Source organism: Nycticebus coucang, chromosome 5, assembly GCF_027406575.1.
Source record: "Nycticebus coucang isolate mNycCou1 chromosome 5, mNycCou1.pri, whole genome shotgun sequence".
Lineage (NCBI taxonomy): Eukaryota > Metazoa > Chordata > Mammalia > Primates > Lorisidae > Nycticebus > Nycticebus coucang.
Genome location: NC_069784.1, coordinates 23,049,155 through 23,068,252, shown reverse-complemented (window position 1 = coordinate 23,068,252; position 19,098 = coordinate 23,049,155). Strand labels below are relative to the sequence as shown.

Sequence of the window (19,098 nt, the reverse complement as noted above, 5' to 3'; positions counted from 1 at the left end):
GATGCTTGAAATTGAGACTAGGGAAGGGTTTCAGTTATTGGTAATGGGAAAGAAGTTAGTGACAGAGGCTACGCCTGATAATCAAGAACTTTAGGAGAGAGGTCAAAGGATTAAGAAGTGTCATTTGGAAAGTAATAACAAGATAGAGACTAAAATCTCTGGGAACAAGGAGTGAACCTGAAATGGTAAATGACTATGTGTGGTATGGCCTGATGATCATTTTAAAGTAGAAAGCTGGGGTTTTCTGGGAGGGGACAGTGAGAGAGTGGTATGCAAGTGGCACCACAAAGGTAAGAAAAACCACAGAGCGATCCTTTTGTAGTTCTTAATTGTGATGACTGGGTGTGTGAGATGCATTTCCCTCAAACGTTGTTACCACAGCCCTTTACCAGTCAGCCAGTCTGACTTGAAAGGAATGGGGGGTGAGGGAGGAAAGGCTATGAGGGTACAAGCACTAAACGGGAGGCTCCAGGATTCAGTCAGAACAGCGGGTCTCAAACGGCAGTATGTGTGAGAAACAGCAGGAAGGTTTGTTCAACTATAGATTGCTGGCCCCATGCCCAGAGTTTCTTATTTAGCAAGTCCTTAGTCAAAGAATGGGTATTTCTTTCTCTTTCTTTTTTAAGAGACAGAGTCTCACTTTATCACACTCGGTAGAGTGCTGTGGTCACAGCTCACAGCAAACTCCTACTCCTGGGCTTCGGCGATTCTCTTGCCTCATCCTCCCAAGAAGCTGGGACTACAGGCGCCCACCACAACACCCACCTATTTTTTTTGTTGCAGTTTGGGCGGGGCCGGGTTCAAACCTGCCACTCTTGGTATATGGGGCCGGCACCCTACCCACTGAGCCACGGGCACCGCCCCAAAATGGGTATTTCTAAAAAAATGTTCCTAGATGATGAGGATGCAGTAGGTCCAGAGACTACAGTTTCATTACAACTCAGAACAAAAAGAGGAAAGAAATAAAGCAAAAAGGTTTACTGTATAGAGAATGTTGTTGCTGACTTACCATGAATACCAGAAAACACAATTAAAAGGTTTTAAGAATTGGAGAGGTGAAAGATGGGACCCAAAGAGGGGTCCTCAAAAAAGTAGGCTTTTGTTGAAGGCAGCTGTATGCAATAAGAGAAGCCAAACAATTTTTTACTAAAAAAATAATGTACAATGTAGGAGGGATCAATTATAAGCCATTTTTCTTTGCCAAACTGTCTTCTAACTTATTAAAAGTTTAAGTATCCAAACGTGTCAGATCTTTACAGACTCTTAGTCTAATAGGTTAATCATGAAGTTGGTTAAACACGATAACCATAACTTAGGTCTCTGTAATCAATTTTTATATTATGTACAGAAAATTATATGTACCAGATATAAACTTTTAGGACAACATAATACATACTGTTCAGTATATATATATATATATATATATATATATATATATACTGATTTCTTAGTTAAAAGTACAGTTGGATAGGAATAACTATCACCCTCAAATTCATGGGCTCAAGCAATCCTCTTGCCTCAGTTTTTCTACTTTTAGTAGAGACAGGGTCTTGCTCTTGTGCAGGCTGGTCTCGAACTCGTGAGCTCAAGCAATCCACCCGCCTCTGCCTCCTAGAGTGCTAGGATTACAGGTGTGAGCCACTGTGCCCAGCCTAACACCACTATTTTAACTACTAGTTAGTTATGTTTTTAAAATGCCTGATAATTTAAAGATATGTCAAAATTTTATCATAAATAATTATGAAAACAAAGAAGTCAAGAAAACTTTTTCTCTTTCTCTATATAATACATACACATTTTGAATTTTTACTTTAGATGGTATCAGGACACCATCTAAATCATGTTACACTTCAAGGGTTCAAAATTTTAAAATACATAAAGTGAACACACATGATTTATACAAAAATGCAACTTGAAAACGATAAAACAAATATTTTACAGAATATTTAAATAAAAGTCTGTTAAGTAAAATATTTTACACATTCATTGCTATCACATATGCATATTAAGAAATGTCTCACAAGTTCCTATAGAAACTTACTTACATAATACTTACTATTGAATATTACCAAAATATTTAATATTTAGTTATTTGGCCTCAAATTCAACATCTTTCAAACCATGGGTAATACTTCTTTAAACTAAATTTCAATATAAATTTTGGGTATAGAATCATCGGAGAATCTTATGTAATCTGACAGTGAATGAAACCAATTATTTGTTAGAAGCTCTTTGCATTTTTGAAGACAAATATTTGTTTTAAAAGTTATAATAAACTCAACAGGAACTATGTTTTTAATATACTTTATAGATTCTTCATTATTTTTCACTTATTGAATTAGAAAACCATACTCTTCCTTTTAAAATAGGCAGAGAGAGACTTTCACTTGTATTCTCATTGCTTAGAAAGGGGCCTATAACATAGACAATGAATAATATCCGCAATTTATTCACATTAAAATTTGAATCCAAAATTATAAAATTTCCTGCAAATTATATCACTAAGAAAATGAACATATAGCTATTAAAAATGCCATGAAAATTTTTTAATCATTTTAGAGCAGTAAAAATGCAATATAAGATTGGTATCTGAAAGCAATCCTTTTACCATATGCATTTCAATCTTTTATCATTCATTTTAAGTCAATGGATAATTTAAAAACTGAGTTTTAATCAAAATTGTTTTCAAACATTGTCATAATGTCACTTTGAAGAGTCATATCAATGGTACCCGCCATCTGTAGAAAGAGAAAATTATAATGTTACTTTAAAAACGTATACCTTTATTACAACTATATAAAAATAATGATGCAATATTTGGAAACAGCATACAAAATGAAAACTATTTAACATAATGTATTTGTATATAATTTTTTATTTCTATTCAAATACTACCTAATTTTTGTTAATATATTGTTTCATGTGATAAATAAAAATTAATATCTGTAAGAACACTAAGTCTGTTTGTTTTGTTTTGTTTTTGTAGAGACAGAGTCTCACTTTATTGCCCTCGGTAGAGTGCCGTGGCCTCACACAGTTCACAGCAACCTCCAACTCCTGGGCTTAAGCGATTCTCTTGCCTCAGCCTCCCAGGTAGCTGGGACTACAGGCGCCCACCACAACGCCCGGCTATTTTTTGGTTGCAGTTTGGCCGGGGCCAGGTTTGAACCTGCCACCCTTGGTATATGGGGCTAGCGCCTTACTGACTGAGCCACAGGCGCCGCCCAGAACACTAAGTCTGACCTCTGTCTTCAAGTAAGAGAGAAAACTCAATGTTGACAGAGTATTTTTTATTTTTATTTTTTTACATCAGCAGGAGACCCAGGTGAGGATTGAACTCTCAACCCCTGGTCTACAAAGGCAGCACTGTAATCACACTGAGCTACGGCACCTTATAATGGAGTGGGTATTAATAAGAACATGACCTGAGAGCACGATGTCTTATTTATTTCTGTGACCAACATAGTGTTAGCCACATAAAACTATTTTCTGAATGAACCAGTATCTTCCCTATGTGATAGAACTATAATATGTAATATTAAGCCTAAGGGCTTGCCTTGACTCTGCCACTTACTGTGTAAGCGAAGGCAAATTACTTAACCAAGTCTATTCTATGTATAGGGATTTATGAAGATTGAATTAGATTACATGGAAGACACTCGGCACAATACTAAGTGCTCAAAAGCTATTAACTATCAAAAAAACTCCTATCTGTGCACAGTCCTAAGTCTAAAATATATATATATATATATATGTATTATATATATATTAAAAACAGGCTTTGTGCCCATACCTCAGCGGTTAGGGTGCCAGCCACATACACTGGGGCTGGTAGGGTTGAAGCCAGTCCAGGCCTCCAAAACAGTGACAACTATAAAAAAAAAAAAAAAATAGCCGGGTGTTGTGGTGGGCTGTAGCCACCTACTAGAGAGGCTGAGGCAAGAGAATCTCTTGAGCCCAGTAGTAGTTTGAGGTTGCTGTGAGCTGTGACACTATGGCACTCTACCGACGGCAACATAATGAAACTCTGTCTCAAAAAAAACAAACAAAAAAAAAACAAGGCTGGCATGGAAGCTCACACCTGTAATTCTAGCACTCTGGGAGGCCAAGGCGGATGGACTGCCTGAGCTCAGGAGTTAGAGACCAGTCTAAGCAAAAGCGAGACCCTGTCTCTAAAAAAAATAAAATCCGAGCATTGTGGCAGGTGCCTATAGTCCCAACTACTCGGGAAGAGGAGGCAGGAGGATCGCTTGAGCCCAGGAATCGGAGGTTGCTATGAGCTCTAAGGCCACAGCACTCTACCAAGGGTGACAAAGTGAGACTCTGTCTCAAAAGAAAAAAAAATTAGGAAACAGTAATTAAGACAAAGGAAACAAATGTTTACTATATTCTGAAGACTTTTCTTTTTTTAAGGATAGTCCCTTGAATCAGAATGGGTTGAGAGAGACTCCCTGAAGCCTTTTCTAAAAGCCCTTGTAATAAGGATTAGATAATCTGTAGCATCTGAAATGACATCAAATATTAAAGTTAAAATAATTTTTTTTTGAACAATAGCAATAGACCAAAGTGATAGGTAAAAGCACCAATTTGTGGCTTGGCGCCTGTGCCTCAAGCGGCTAAGGCGCCAGCCACATACACCTGAGCTGGTGGGTTAGAATCTAGCCTGGGCCCACCAAACAACAATGACAGCTGCAACCAAAAAAGAATGGGGTGTTGTGGCGGGCGCCTGTCGTCCCAGCTACTTGGGAGGTGGAGGCAGGAGAATCCCTTGAGCCCAGGAGTTGGAGATTGCTGTGAGCTGTGATGTCACAGCACTCTACCCAAGGTGACAGCTTGAGGCTCTGTCTCAAAAAAAAGAAAAAAGAAAAAAAGCACCAATTTGTAATCAGTTGGTTGGCTTCTTGAATGGGAACTGGCATTCTCATTAGCTATGTGGGAAAAGATTTGGAATTATGATTTACCAACAAAAATATATTTAAAAGGTATGTCTCTTATAAACTACAAAAATTTCTTAAAATTTGCTTTGGAGACAAAGAATACTTCTTAAATCCTAACCCTGGCTACCTTCCTAATGCCTAGTTCCTAGGATGTTAAGTGTCTTCCCAGATAGTTCCTTAAAGTTCTATTTTAAGCCACCAAAATAAGAGTTGGATACGTTGCCCTAGTTTAAATATCATGCAATACTGCCATAAGTATCCAGACATAGGCAAAATTTGAAGAATATGTAATGAAACCTTTTTTTATTTAAAGTTTAGATGGATTGGCTTATTTTAGATTTTCTTCCATAGTGACTAAAATATGTGCATGTGGAACAATTATTGATAGAACATTGGTTTTTCTCTGCACCAATTAACCTTAGATACCAGGAATTTAATCTTAACTAATGCTCTTCGGATATTCTTTTCCCCGTGGTCCAAATATACTCTTTAGCTATTCAAATTTAAGACCAAAAGCTTAGTCAAGGTTACTGGCAAGCAATGAACCTTTGGAAGCTGCACTGCTAAGTAGCAAGTTATTATAGGTCTTCAGAGTATGAGTCTGTCAAATAACAGCAAGATAAGAGGATGGGCTGTAAGAATGATAGCCGGCAGACCCAAGATCAGGTTGTTTGTTAGTTATCAAGATGCTAGATTTGACATTATTGGTCACATTTCAGAGGGTTCCAAGTCTAGCTGAGGTCTAGAATATTGCTTACACTCTTGGGGATTATATCAGGTTATCTAGTTGGGTTGTTAGGTGGCAAGTAGGCTATGAAATTACTTGGGGGTGACTGTAGTCATGTCTTTGAGAGTGCCATGAAGAGAAATATGATCTTAGGTCACTAGACAAATACTTCTGGTCAAGTACTAATGATACTTAATAATTAATTCCTTAAAACCCCCCTAAAATTAAGATAATATCAAAAAGTTGCTATTTGGGCCAGGTATGGTTGAGAGAGGATACCTGAGAAGAGTGAAGTCTGGAAAAACAAAGGTTTCTCACAGAAGCCCAAGGACACACCTGCAAGGTCTTCTCTGCGGTAACCCAGCTCTTGAGAATTTGCAAACATTAGCTTCCTGGATCCTTGATACTAAGACTTGCTGCTTGCTTCCGTTTCCGTAAACCCTGCACATGATCTGACACCTCCAGTGAGAGGTATATGATAATTCCTTTGTCTGTCTACTTGTGAGTCCAATAAAAGGACAGGGACAGAGCTGATCAGGGAGCTCAGCCATCTTGGATTGTAGTCTGCTGTAGCTCCAGGGGCTGAAATAAAACCCCTTTCTCTCCTGCCTCCAGTGTTGGGTGATTCTTTCTCTCCACCAGGCCTAGATTGCTACAACATGGTGGCTCACGCCTGTAATCCGAGCACTCTGGGAGGCTGAGATAGGTGGATTGCTTGAGCTTAGAAGTTCGAGACCAGCCTGAGCAAGAGCAAGAGCAAGACCCCATCTCTTCTAAAAATAGAAAAACTAGCTGGGTGTTGTAGCTGGTTTCTGTTAGTCCCAGATAATTGGGAAGCTAAAGCAAGAAGATCTCTTGTGCCCAGGAATTTGAGGTCGCTGTGAACTTTGACACCATGGCACTATAACTTAGGACAACAGAATGAGACTCTGTCCTTAAAAAAAAAAAAAAGTTGCTATTTAAACTTAAATAATTAAATAAAGTTTAAATTCTGTTCCTTAGTTGCACTGGCCATATTTCAAGTGCTCTATAGCTATATGTGGTTAGTCACTATTAAATTTGACTATAAATAAAGCACATTTCAATCATTGTAGAAAGTTCCATAAGACCATACTTTTCAGGCCAGGTCTGGTGGTTCACACCTGAATCCTAGCACTTTGGAGGCTAAGGCAGGAGGATTGCTTGAGGCCAAGAATTTGACCAGCCTGAGCAATACAGTGAGATCTCATCTCTATAAAAAAAAAAAGAAAAATTAGCCAGGCATGGTAACATGCACCTATAGTCCCAGCTACTCAGGAGGCTGAGGCAAGAGGATTGCTTGAGCTCAGGAGTTTAAGGTTTCAGTGAGCTCTGACAACACCACTACACTCTAAGCTTGGGCAACAGAGCAAGACACTGCCTCAAACACAAAACAAAGCAAAATAAAACAGACCACTCTGTTCCGATGTAAACTCCACCATATGTTATAGGACTGTTAAATGCAATCTGTTTCTATCTTAGTCTTACGCAATATGAAGCTGACAAAACATTGTTCATTATTTCCTAGAAAATTAATTTGTATTTTAACCAATACTATGGTCAAAGACAAAGGCCCCTTTCTTCTCAAACTAATGTTCCCACATGTCCTATGAACTTACATGTCTTTCCCAGAATTGCCAAAATATCTAGCAGCCAACAAAGTAAAACTTACAATATCTGACATTAATGATTATCAGGCATGCAAAGAAGCAGAAAAACAATATCCACAAAGAGACTAATCAATCAACTGAATTGACCTGAAACTGGCAGAGATATTAGTATTAGCAGAGAAGCCCATTAAAAGTTATAACTCTATTCCATTGGCTCAGAATTTTGATAGAGAAATAAAAGATATTTTTAAAAATCCAAAATCAAACACCTAGAGGTAATTGCAATGTCTGAGATGTTAATACACTTGATGGGACTAACAGAAGATTACAGACACTGAAGAAAATATAGTCAGTTTACTCAAAGGGAAAAAAGAATTTAAAAAATTAAAAGAGCATTCGTGAGCTGTGGGACAACTTTAAATGGACTAACAAATGAACAATTATAGTCCTGAAAAGGGGACAAGGTAGACATTATTTAAAGAAATAATGGCAAAAAATTTTCTAAGCTTGATGAAAATTATAAACACACATAGCCAGTAAGCTCAACAAAATACAAGACACATGAAGAAAGCAACTCCTGAAATCCTGTGATTGATACAAATGTTAAAAGCAGGAGGAATGACATATTGTGCAGAGGATTAAAGATAACATCTGATTTATCACTGGAAACAATGCAATCAGTGAGGCGGTGAAGAAGCATCTTTAAAGAACTAAAAGAAAAAACACTAACAATCTAGAATTCTGTATTCAGCAAAAATGTCTTTCAAAAAAATTGAAGAGAAGTTGAAAACACATCCACACAAAAACTTGCACACAAATATTTACAGTGGCTTTATTTTATAATTGCCATAACTTGGAGGTAACCAAGATGCCCTTCAATAGGTAGATAACTATGGTACATCCGTACAATAGAATATGGTTCTGTACTAAACCAGTACCTATCACAGTAGTCAACAAGTGGACTCAACCAAAGTGTCCAGCAATGGATAAAAGAAATGTGGTGTGTGTGTATATATACATATATGCAACGGAATACTGTTTAGTCATTAAAAAGAAGAAAATCCTGTCATTTGCAACCACCTGGATGAACTTAGACAGCATTGTGTTAAGTGAAAGAGTCTAGGCATAGAAAGATAAATACTACCTTACTTACATGTGGAATTTTAAAAAGCTGAACCCATAGAAAATGAGAATGGAGTAGTAGTTACCAGGGGTTGGGAGGGGAAGGAGTATTCAAAGAATACAAAATTTCAGTTAGGGATAAATTAAAGACATCTAATGTACAATGTGGTAATTATAGTTAATCACAATTTTTTTTTAAATTGAGACAGAATCTTACTTTGTCACCTTTGGTAGAGTGCTGTGGCCTCATAGCTCACAGCAACCTCAAACTCTTGAGCTCAGCGATTCTTTTGCTTCAGCCTCCAGAGTAGCTGGGACTACAGGTGCCTGCCACAACACCCAGATATTTTTTTTGTTTGTTTAGCAGGCCCAAGTTCCAACCCACCAGCCCAGAACATGTGGCCGGTGCCCTAACCATTGAGCATCCGGTGCCCAGCCAGATACAATGTTTTGTGTGCTCAAAAATCACTAAGGATGGATTTTTAAGCATTCTCACCACCAAAAATTAAAAAAAAAAAAAAAAAAGTGGGCTAATACATATGTTAGTTAGCTTCATGTAGCCATTCCATAATATACACATATTTCAAAACACCCTGTTGTTGGGGTAACAACAGGATAATTTTTTTCCCCTGCTGCCCATTGAGAAGAGTTGTCTTGAGCCACACATTAAATACACAAACACTAATGAAAGCTTATTAGCAAAAAAAAAGTTCATGCATACTTTTCATGATATCTGACAACACAGATAAGCAAAAATCAGCATGTGGCCTATAGTTGCAGGTGGAGTGACACCCTCTGTTGTATACTGTAAATACATACAATTTTTATCTGTCAATTAAAATAATGACTTCTTAAAAAGAAATGGGCTATCAAGCCACAAAAAGATACAGAGAAACCCTAAATGCACATTGTTAAGTGAAAGGAGACAGTTTTCAAAGACTACATACTGTATGCTTCCAACTATATAAAACATGGAAAAGGCAAAACCATACAGATAGTAAAAATTCTAGTGGTTGCCAGGCTTTTGAAAGGGAGGGGTAGATAGGTGGGGTATAGGGAACTTCTAGGGCAGGGAAATTATTCTGTATGAAACTTTAATGGTTGAGATATGTTCGGCCCTGGTAGCACAGTAGTTACAGCACCTGTCACATACACTGGAAGTTGGTGGGTTCAAACCTGGCCCAGGCCAACTAACCAACAATGACAACTGCAACAAAAAACAGCCGGGCATTGTGCAAGGCACCTGTAGTCCCAGCTACTTGGGAGGCTAAGGCAAGAGAATCACTTGAGCCCAAGAGTTTGAGGTTGCTGTGAGCTGTGATGCCACAGAACTCTATGGAGGGTGACATAGTGAGACTCTGTCTCAAAACAAAACAAAACAAAACAAAAACAAAAAACCTCCACAAAAACTACAATATCATGTGAACCCTAATGTAAACTATGGACTCTGCTTGATTAAACTAAGGTTGACAATGATGTGTTAATGTTGGTGGTGGGAGAGGGTGTATGTATGGAGAGAGTACATCATATGGGTAACTCTGAACTTTCAGTTCATTGCTGCTATGAACCTAAAACTGCTCCAAAAAATAAAGTCTAGCAATGAAAAAAAAAAAAAGGCATTTTCAGATACCCAAAAACTAAAAGCATTTATCAACAGCAGATTTACTTTCTTACTATAAGTAAGGAATTCCTTTAGGGAAAAGGAAAATTGTACTATTTAGAAATCTGGATTTGAGCTCAGCGCCTGTAGCTCAAGTGACTAAGCCCTCAGCCATATACACCAAAGCTGGTGGGTTCCAGCCCACGCCTGCCAAACAACAATGACAACTGCAACCAAAATATAGCTGGGTGTTGTGACGGGCGCCTGTAGTCCCAGCTATTTGGGAGGCTGAGGCAAGAGAATTGTTTAAGCCAGGAGTTAGAAGTTGCTGTGAGCTGTGATGCCACAGCACTCTACCAGGGCAACAGCTTGAGGCTCTGTCTCAAAGAAAAAAAAAAAGAAATCTGGATCTGAACAAAGAAATGGAAAATATGGAAAACAGTAACTGCAAATGTAAATATAACATTTAAAAAATTATTTAAAAAATTTTAAGGGATAATTTGAGCAGTTAAGCAATAGCATAAGGCTGAGAGAGAAGACATGGAAGTACACTGCTGTAAAGCTCTTAACGTTAAACATGAAAAGATATAACACGGCGGCACCTGTGGCGCAGTGAGCAGGGCGCCAGCCCCATAGGCCGAGAGTGGTGGGTTCAAACCCAGCCCTGGCCAAACTGTAACGAAAAATAGCCGGGCGTTGTGGCGGGCGCCTGTAGTCCCAGCTACTCGGGAGGCCGAGGCAAGAGAACAGCCTAAGCCCAAGAGTTGGAGGTTTCTCTGAGCTGTGACGCCATGGCACTCTACCAAGGGCAATAAAGTGAGACTCTGTCTCTAAAATAAATAGATAAATAAATGGATAGATAAAATAAAAAGCAGACTTTGGCCTGGCATGGTGGGAGGCTGAGGCAGGAGGATCACTTGAGATCTGGAGTTCAAGACCAGCCTAAGCCAGAGCCAGACCCTGTCTCTACTAAAAACAGAAAAATTAGCTGGGTGTAATTGTTGCATACCTATAGTCCCAGCTACTCTGGAGGCTGAGGCCAGAGGATGCAGTGAGCTATATGATCATACAGCCGCACACAGCCCAGTGACAGTGAGACTCTGCCTCTTAAAAAACAAACAAATAGAAAACATCCCCAGGGTCTCACTATGTTGTCCAGGCTTGAACTCCTGGCCCCAAGTGATCCACATGCTTCAGCCTCCAGATGGCATATCTTTTGGTCATAATTTATAGCTGGTTTGTTTTTTTTTAGAGACAGAGTCTCACTTTGTTGCCCTCAGAACAGTGCTGTGGTGTCACAGCTCACAGCAACCTCCAGCTCTTGGGCTTAGGCAATTCTCTTGCTTCAGTCTCCCAAGTAGCTGGGACTACAGGCACCCACCACAATGCCTGGCTACTTTTTTGTTACAGTTTGGCCAGAACCAGGTTTGAACCCGCCACCCTCGGTATATGGGGCCAGCGCCCTACTCACTGAGCCATAGGCGCCGCCCCTATAGCTGGTTTATAGACTTTTTATGCAAGGTATTTTCCTATGTGCTTATCATTACATGTTAATTCATTTCACCTTCACAGTAGGTATTATTATTTTTTCATAATAGGTATTATTAGTTCTACTTTACAGATGAGGAAATTCAGTCACAGAGAGGTTAACTAAATTGCCAAAGTCCAAAACTCTAGTAAATGACAGAATCAGGATTTTAATCCAGGCAGTCTAGTAGGTCTGGGCTCTATTACTGCATCATGCTTGCCTCTTTGACTGTGAAATTTTTATTTTATTTTATTTTGTTTTATTTATTTTGAGATAGAGTATCACAATGTTGCCCTGGGTAGAGTGCTGTAGCGTCACAGCTCACAGCAACCTCAAACTGTTGGGCTTAAACAATTCTCTTGCCTCAGTCTCCCTAGTAGCTGGGACTACAGGTGCCTACCACAACACCTGGCTATTTTTTTAGCAGGACCCGGCAGGGTTCAAACCCACCAGCCTGAGTGTATGTGGCTGGTACCCTAACCACTGAGCTACAGGTGCTGAGCCTGAAATTTTTATTTTAAGCTGTGAGTTTTAGTACTTGATCCTCACTAACAAGGTAACTCCTCTGTTACTGAAAAATTACCCTGAACACATCTTTGCCCATAAGACTGCCCTCTGTTAAATCTTTGCTTTGTTAGTTAGGTTTCACGAACTGAAGGTCACTTACTGCTTCTCTCCTCCTCCGTTCTTGCTCTTTCTCCCTTGCTAAATTACGGTCTTTGAGAGGCCAGAGTTTGCTTTTATCTTGAGCTTCTGATGACTGCTGATGTTTTTTCTGCTCATCTGCATGGCACTTATTTTGCATTTTATTTGAAAAAGATTCTGAAGTCAATCCATTTCCAAGGTCCCTTAAAGAAATCATACAGTTCAAAGTACGTTTTAAGTTCCTTAACAATAAAAAAAAAAAAAATTCCTTGGAAGTTTTTATTATAAAGATGTTATTAAATGAAAAATATAAAGTAATATACTAGATACCCATTTTCATGTTATAACATTATGTTTAGGCTTTATTTTTGATGTGTCAGATTTCACATAGGCTAATCCATATTATCAAAGAAAATGTTTTGGGAAACATTTGACAGTGAACCACTATATTTTCTTTCATATAGAATGGAAAACCTTTAAGAGATTACTAGAAAATAATGTCCTTATAATTTAGTAATCTTAGTATCTTTACTAGCTTAATCACTTGATTATTTCTATCTTCCACTACTGGAAAAATTAACAAAAGAAATATACTTTTTGTGATTACAATTTGCGCTTTGTTCTACTAAATAGCTAAATCATAGTCATTTGATAGATAAGAAATTTAACATGAAGGAGAGAAATGGAAGGGGGAGGTTTGATGGAGGGTAAACAGGGGGACCACACCTATGGAGCATATTGCAAGGGTACAAGTCAAATCTATGAAGTATAGAACATAAATGTATTAACACAATAATCAAGTAAATGAGATGACAGCTCTATTAACTAGTTCAATGTAAGTACTCCAAATTGTATAAAAAATCAACACATTGTACCCCACAAATGCAAAAATGTATTCATGATCTATGTGTATATGACTTAATAAAAGGAAAAAAATAATAAATAAAAAGACAATTATATTTCTTAAAAAAAGAAGAAGAAATTTAACATATTTAAAATACATTGCTACACCTCCTAAGGCCTCCTTTAATCCAGTAGATTACAAACCTCTGATTTTCTTGAGATACTTTTGGTTCCTTTGTATTTTGTTCCAGATGTTTTCGTATTAGTTCCTGTGTTCGAGCTTTTACTTCCTTTTCTATGGCTGCTTTTCTAAATTGGTTGAAGAGTTCATCTGAGGATTTCATTATACCTGATGTTTTCACTGGTTTGCCTAGACTTTTCCAAGAGTCTGCATTCTTAATCTTTATATCCTAAAATACATAATGGATTCAGCTTAATCTACATGTATCAACCAAGTTTTGAAAGGAAGACTATATTTTTTTGATACAGTAATAGATCAAATTAAGATTCTAAAGGTCTTCATGTACTTTTACTAAACTTAAAAGGTTACTAAAGCCAGAAAAAAAATAGGAACACAAGGCAACAGATCCTCTAAACTCAACTATTCATCTAAGACTAAATTAAAATAGCATGTTCACCAATTATTTCTATTTAAGACACATACATATAACTGCAATAATTTGCAGGGGATATAAGGCTAGGCATGGTGGCTCACACCTATAATCCCAGCACTTGGAAGGCCAAGGCGGGTGGATTGCCTGAGCTCCTAAGTTCAAGATCAGCCTGAGCAAGAGTGAGACCCCATCTCTAATAGCTGGGCATTGTGGTGGGCACCTGTAATCCCAGCTACTTGGGAGACTGAGGCAAGAAGATCACTTGAACCCATGAGTTTGAGGTTGCTGTGAGCTGAGACACCATGACACTCTATTAACGGTAACATAGTGAGACTCTGTCTCAAAAAAATAATAATAATAATAAACCACTCAATGTAATCAATATACTTAGGACCCTACAGGGAAAATAAAACAAATAAAGATTATCCCCTAAGAATGGTGTGGAGTTTGTTGAGAACCCTCTGATATATGAGCTATGCCTTTCCTTTTTTTGGTCAGAAGAAAAAAATTCACTGATATGACTGCTGTCCTGAAACAAGATATGCCATGGTCAAGATTAGTGCTGCCCAACAGTAATATAGGTAATTTAAAATTTTTCTCGTAGGGCGGCGCCTGTGGCTCTGTGAGCAGGGCGCCGGCCCCATATGCCGAGGGTGGTGGGTTCAAACCCAGCCCCAGCCAAACTGCAACAAAAAAATAGCCAGGCGTTGTGGCGGGCGCCTGTAGTCCCAGCTACTCGGGAGGCTGAGGCAGGAGAATCGCCTAAGCCCAGGAGTTGGAGGTTGCTGTGAGCTGTGTGAGGCCACTGCACTCTACCTAGGGCAATAAAGTGAAACTCTGTCTCTACAAAAAAAATAAATAAATAAATAAAAAATAAAATTTTTCTAGTAGACACACTAGAAAATTTTTAAATATAATTATTTACTTAACCAGCCTGGGCAACACAGTTAAGTCCCCATCTCTAAAAAAAAATTAAAAATTTAAAAATATTTATTCAGCCCAACTGTCAATAATGCCAATCCAGTTTAAGATGTAAATAGATAATAAGAAAACAAAACAAAATAATATTAGAGAGAGGCTATGGAGATGGCAGGAGAGCTCTGCAATAAACCTGTTCAATGAGAAAACCAATAATAGAAATGGACAGGTTAGTTAGTCTTGGCAAGAATTTTTCTGAGTCAAAAGTAAATAAGAGAAGAAAGAATGGTAGAGCTAGGGGTTCTAAGTAGAAAGATGAGAAGTTGGGAGTTTGTTGAAATAATGTTTTAATTCCAACTCTTACTATGCATTTGGGCAAGATGTTCAAACTATCTGAGCTGCAATTTATTCATAAAGACCAATTCTCAAATATTTCTTCTAACACCAAAACTTTTGTCGCCTCTCTTTTCAGTAAGAGTTAACACTGCTGACAGCGAGGGAGCAAGGATGTGCCATTCCTTGAGCTTTCATTCCAACATTTTACTGACTCATACCAGCAGCACGATATGATGTACACTTGATGTTTTGCTGCTTATTTTTGCTGTAACCTCTTTGCTCTTTGGGAAACTTTCTTAGTGTTTCTGAACTTCATTTTGGGCCAGTCACAATTCTAATTGTGCTAAATTAGAAACATAAATATTATAGTACGTAGTAAATCAAATGTTTAATTTAAGAAACTCTGAACTATTCTTTTCACTGTAAAAGGGATGAATGGATACTTCTGTTGTTAAGTAAAAGAAAAAAACGATAAAATTAAAAATGTGTCTTGGTTATAAGAAAAGGCACTTTAAAAATAATTCTTATGCATACTTATCAATAACAGAACACTGACATTAAACATAGCTGGTCTTTAATGATAATAATTATTGGCAGAGCATCATGTAAAATAATCAAAGATACTAAGACAGTAGGAGAGCCAAAGCAATATGTTCCTGTGGTGAAACATTAGATTGCTAAGTGTCCCCAGACAAGAATCTTAAACATTAACGCTAAGAATTGTCCTCAGAAGCACTTGTAAAAAGGAAAGGGTGGGATAATTTCTGTAAATATCCCATTCACAATTTCTAGGAACACCGAGAACAGTACCTAATGTATCCCAAACATCTAGAATATTTGTTCAAAGAATGTTATCAGTGTGTAGTTTGAAGATTAAGCTCACATAAGGTTCTGTTAGGAAATCCCCCAGATATCTCTAGAATAGATACTAAAAGATAGTTTTATGGCATGCTTTAAAATATGGATAGCTGGCAAATACCAACAATACAGATCTGCAATTAAACACAAGCATGAGGACTGATGGTAGTTGGTGGAGGCAGGGTGTCCCTCGCAGGATGTTTTTCATTACATAGGTTAAAAATTAGGATTAGAGATCCAACTTGTTCAAGTTAGGGCTTAAAATACATCTTGTGCCACTTCTAGACCCAATTTTAAATCCCTTCAAGATGTGTGAGAAAAATAGCACAATTTTTACCTTCTGCACAGGAACTTGATATTCAGATTCGGATGCCACTGTGTCTTTGTCAGCAGGTGGATGTATCTCAGTCAGGCCAGTCACTGGTTTAGAGTCACCTAGATGCAAATATTTTTAGAAAAGTATAATTAAAACATTTCATCTTCTGGGCGGCGCCTGTGGCTCAGTCGGTAAGGCGCCGGCCCCATATACCGAGGGTGACGGGTTCAAACCTGGCCCCGGCCAAACTGCAACCAAAAAATAGCCGGGCGTTGTGGCGGGCGCCTGTAGTCCTAGCTACTCAGGAGGCTGAGGCAAGAGAATCGCTTAAGCCCAGGAGCTGGAGGTTGCTGTGAGCTGTGTGAGGCCACGGCACTCTACCGAGGGCCATAAAGTGAGACTCTGTCTCTACAAAAAAAAAAAAAAAACAACATTTCATCTTCCTAAAAACTTTATTTTATTTTTCCATTCAGGTCAGACTCTTTGAAAACAAAGTGATTGATTTTTTTGGCTTTGGAGTCAAAGTCAAGAAAAGTTAAGTTGACTTTGATGTAAACAGGTAGTAGTATCAAAAAAAAAAAAAAAAAGATTAACTATAGAAGTAAAGAGTTGGAGCTCTGATCAAACCTTGGCTAAAAGATTGACCTGCCTTTGTACTACCAGTTATGTATACCAACAAAATTCCTTAATATTTAAGTCAATTCAGGAACAGTGAGTGGTTCATGCCTATAATCCCAGCACTTGGCGAGGATGAAGCAGGATTGCTTGAGGTCAGGAGTTCAAGACCAGACTAGGCAACATACTGAAAATCTGTCTCTACAAAAAATAAAAAAAAATCTGGGTATGGTGTATATGCCTGTAGTCCCAGGTACTTAAGAGGCTGAGGCAGGAGGATCATCTGAGCCTGGGAGTCCGAGGATGCAGTGAGCTATGATAGTGTCATTGCATTCTAGCTTGGGCAACAGAACGAGACCTTGTCTCAAAAAAAAAAAAAAATTGATAATTTCTGTTTAAATTCTCTCTAGTCCCTATCTATAGGTCCCAATTAGTGTCTAAAGAACAGAGGAGACAAAGTAAAACAAAATTGCTATCTTTGTTAACTGACTCAAGCTTACAAAATCCTGGACGCATGTATTATAGGAATTTATATTTAAGCTTCTACCACTCATCAATCCCTTGATGGAGTTTCTGGCTAAATCACATTCTTTGAAGTTGAGGCTAGAAGAGAGCAAGGAACATCCAGGGATAGAAGTCTACATAGAAGGGTAAGACAAAACACTGTCAAAGGATGCGTGAATCAATGCACACATTTTGAAACTTTATGTCCCTACACAGCCCAATGTGCCTATGTTTTTTCAGTTCAATAAGGATTGGAAAAATAGAAAAGCTGTATGTGTAGAACTACATTCCCTTCTCTGTTTGGGGTCAGATATTATTTAGGAAGTAGAAAAAGCATATATGGGAAGTGAAATAAATTCTAAGATGACTCAATTTTCTAATTCTAAGTTTGTAGGTGGTGATAGTGGCATTATCAAGAATTAAGGGGGAGGCTGGGTGCAGTGGCTCCTGCCTGTACTCCCAATACTCTGAGAGGCTGAGGCGGGTGGATTGCCTGAGCTCAGGAGTTTGAGACCAGCCTCAGCAAGAGCAAGACCTCTTCTCTAGGAAAAACAGAAAAAAAAAGGCTTGACGCCTGTGGCTCAAGCAGCAAGGGCGCCAGCCACATACACCTGAGCTGGCAGGTTCGAATCTAGCCTGGGCCTGCCAAACAACAATGATGGCTGCAACCAAAAAATAGCTGGGCATTGTGACTGGCGCCTGTAGTCCCAGCTACTTGGGAGGCAGAGGCAGGAGACTTGCTTGAGCCCAGGAGTTGGAGGTTGCTGTGAGCTGTGATGCCATGGTACTCTACCCAGGGTGACAGCTTGAGGCTCTGTCTCAAAAAAAAAAGAAAGAAAGAAAAAAGAAAAACAGAAAAAAATTAGCTGGGTGTTGTGGCAGGTGCCTATAGTCCCAGCTACTCCAGAGGCTAAGGCAAGGGGATGGCTTGAACCCAGGAGTTTGAGGTTGCTGTGAGCTATGAAGCCACAGCACTTTACCCAGGGTGACAGAAGAGACTCTGTCTCAAAAAAAAGAAAAGAAAGAAGGAAAAAAAGAATTAAGGGGGAAAGATTAACATCTAGGGAATGATAGGGGGAACTTTTCATATGCTGCCATTTATAATGCCTATTTCATGTTTAAATTAAGACATTTAGTATAGTTGTATAACCATGCGTGGGGCCTAAATGGTCTTGAGTTGTAAAAATGAGACTAGAAGTCACAGATGCCAAAATCTCCCAGGAAGAAGGTATACAGCACCTGGGCGGCGCCTGTGGCTCAGTGAGCAGGGCGCCGACCCCATATACTGAGGGTAGTGGGTTCAAACCCAGTCCTGGCCAAACTGCAACAAAAAAATAGCCAGGTGTTGTGGCGGGTGCCTGTAGTCCCAGCTACTCAGAGGCTGAGGCAAGAGAATTCCCTAAGCCCAGGAGTTGGAGGTTGCTCTGAGCTGTGACAACACGGCACTCTACCGAGGGCAATAAAATAAGACTCTGTCCCTAAAAAAAGAAGAAGAAAAGAAAAAGAAATGCAGAGTGTATACAGCACCACTCTCCAACCTTTTCTATGTCATGATATGTGGAGACTGATGAGTGTATCGCACAGCTGGGGAAGTGGGAAGGCCAGTGTGAGAGCTGCAAGGGGCAGTTGCTCAATAAGCCTGTGCTTTGGAACATGGTTAAGAAGCTCTGGAGTAGAATAAAAAGAAAAGAGGCTTACAGATGCAATTCAGAGTATTATCATCATCTAAAGGTAGGCAGGTAAGGAACACTCAGAGAGATGGGCTGGTCATAAGGATAATGTCATAGAGGTCTGAGAAGCGTGTCAAGGGTCCAACGCTCTGAAAAACGTTTTTATGTGAATGATCCTCTCACACCTCAAAACACCACAAAACTCATCTTTCCTCAAAAACCTGTTCTTCATCTGTG

The 19,098-nt window shown here is 38.8% G+C and overlaps 1 protein-coding gene and 1 pseudogene across 1 annotated transcript in view; one reads left to right on the top strand and one right to left on the bottom strand.

Annotated features, from left to right (window-relative positions):
• Positions 1–310: 310 nt before the first annotated feature.
• On the top strand, positions 311–399 carry LOC128587090 (uncharacterized; annotated as a pseudogene).
• A 2,270-nt stretch (positions 400–2,669) lies between these two features.
• The window catches only part of BRDT (bromodomain testis associated), a 56,607-nt gene continuing 40,178 nt past the window's right edge, over positions 2,670–19,098 (bottom strand). Inside the window, exons 14-17 of the mRNA XM_053590554.1 lie at positions 16,094–16,191; positions 13,235–13,440; positions 12,210–12,390; positions 2,670–2,738 (exon numbers count right to left, since the gene is read on the bottom strand). Coding sequence (XP_053446529.1) covers positions 2,670–2,738; positions 12,210–12,390; positions 13,235–13,440; positions 16,094–16,191 — 554 coding nt within the window. The remainder of the gene's footprint in view (positions 2,739–12,209; positions 12,391–13,234; positions 13,441–16,093; positions 16,192–19,098) is intronic.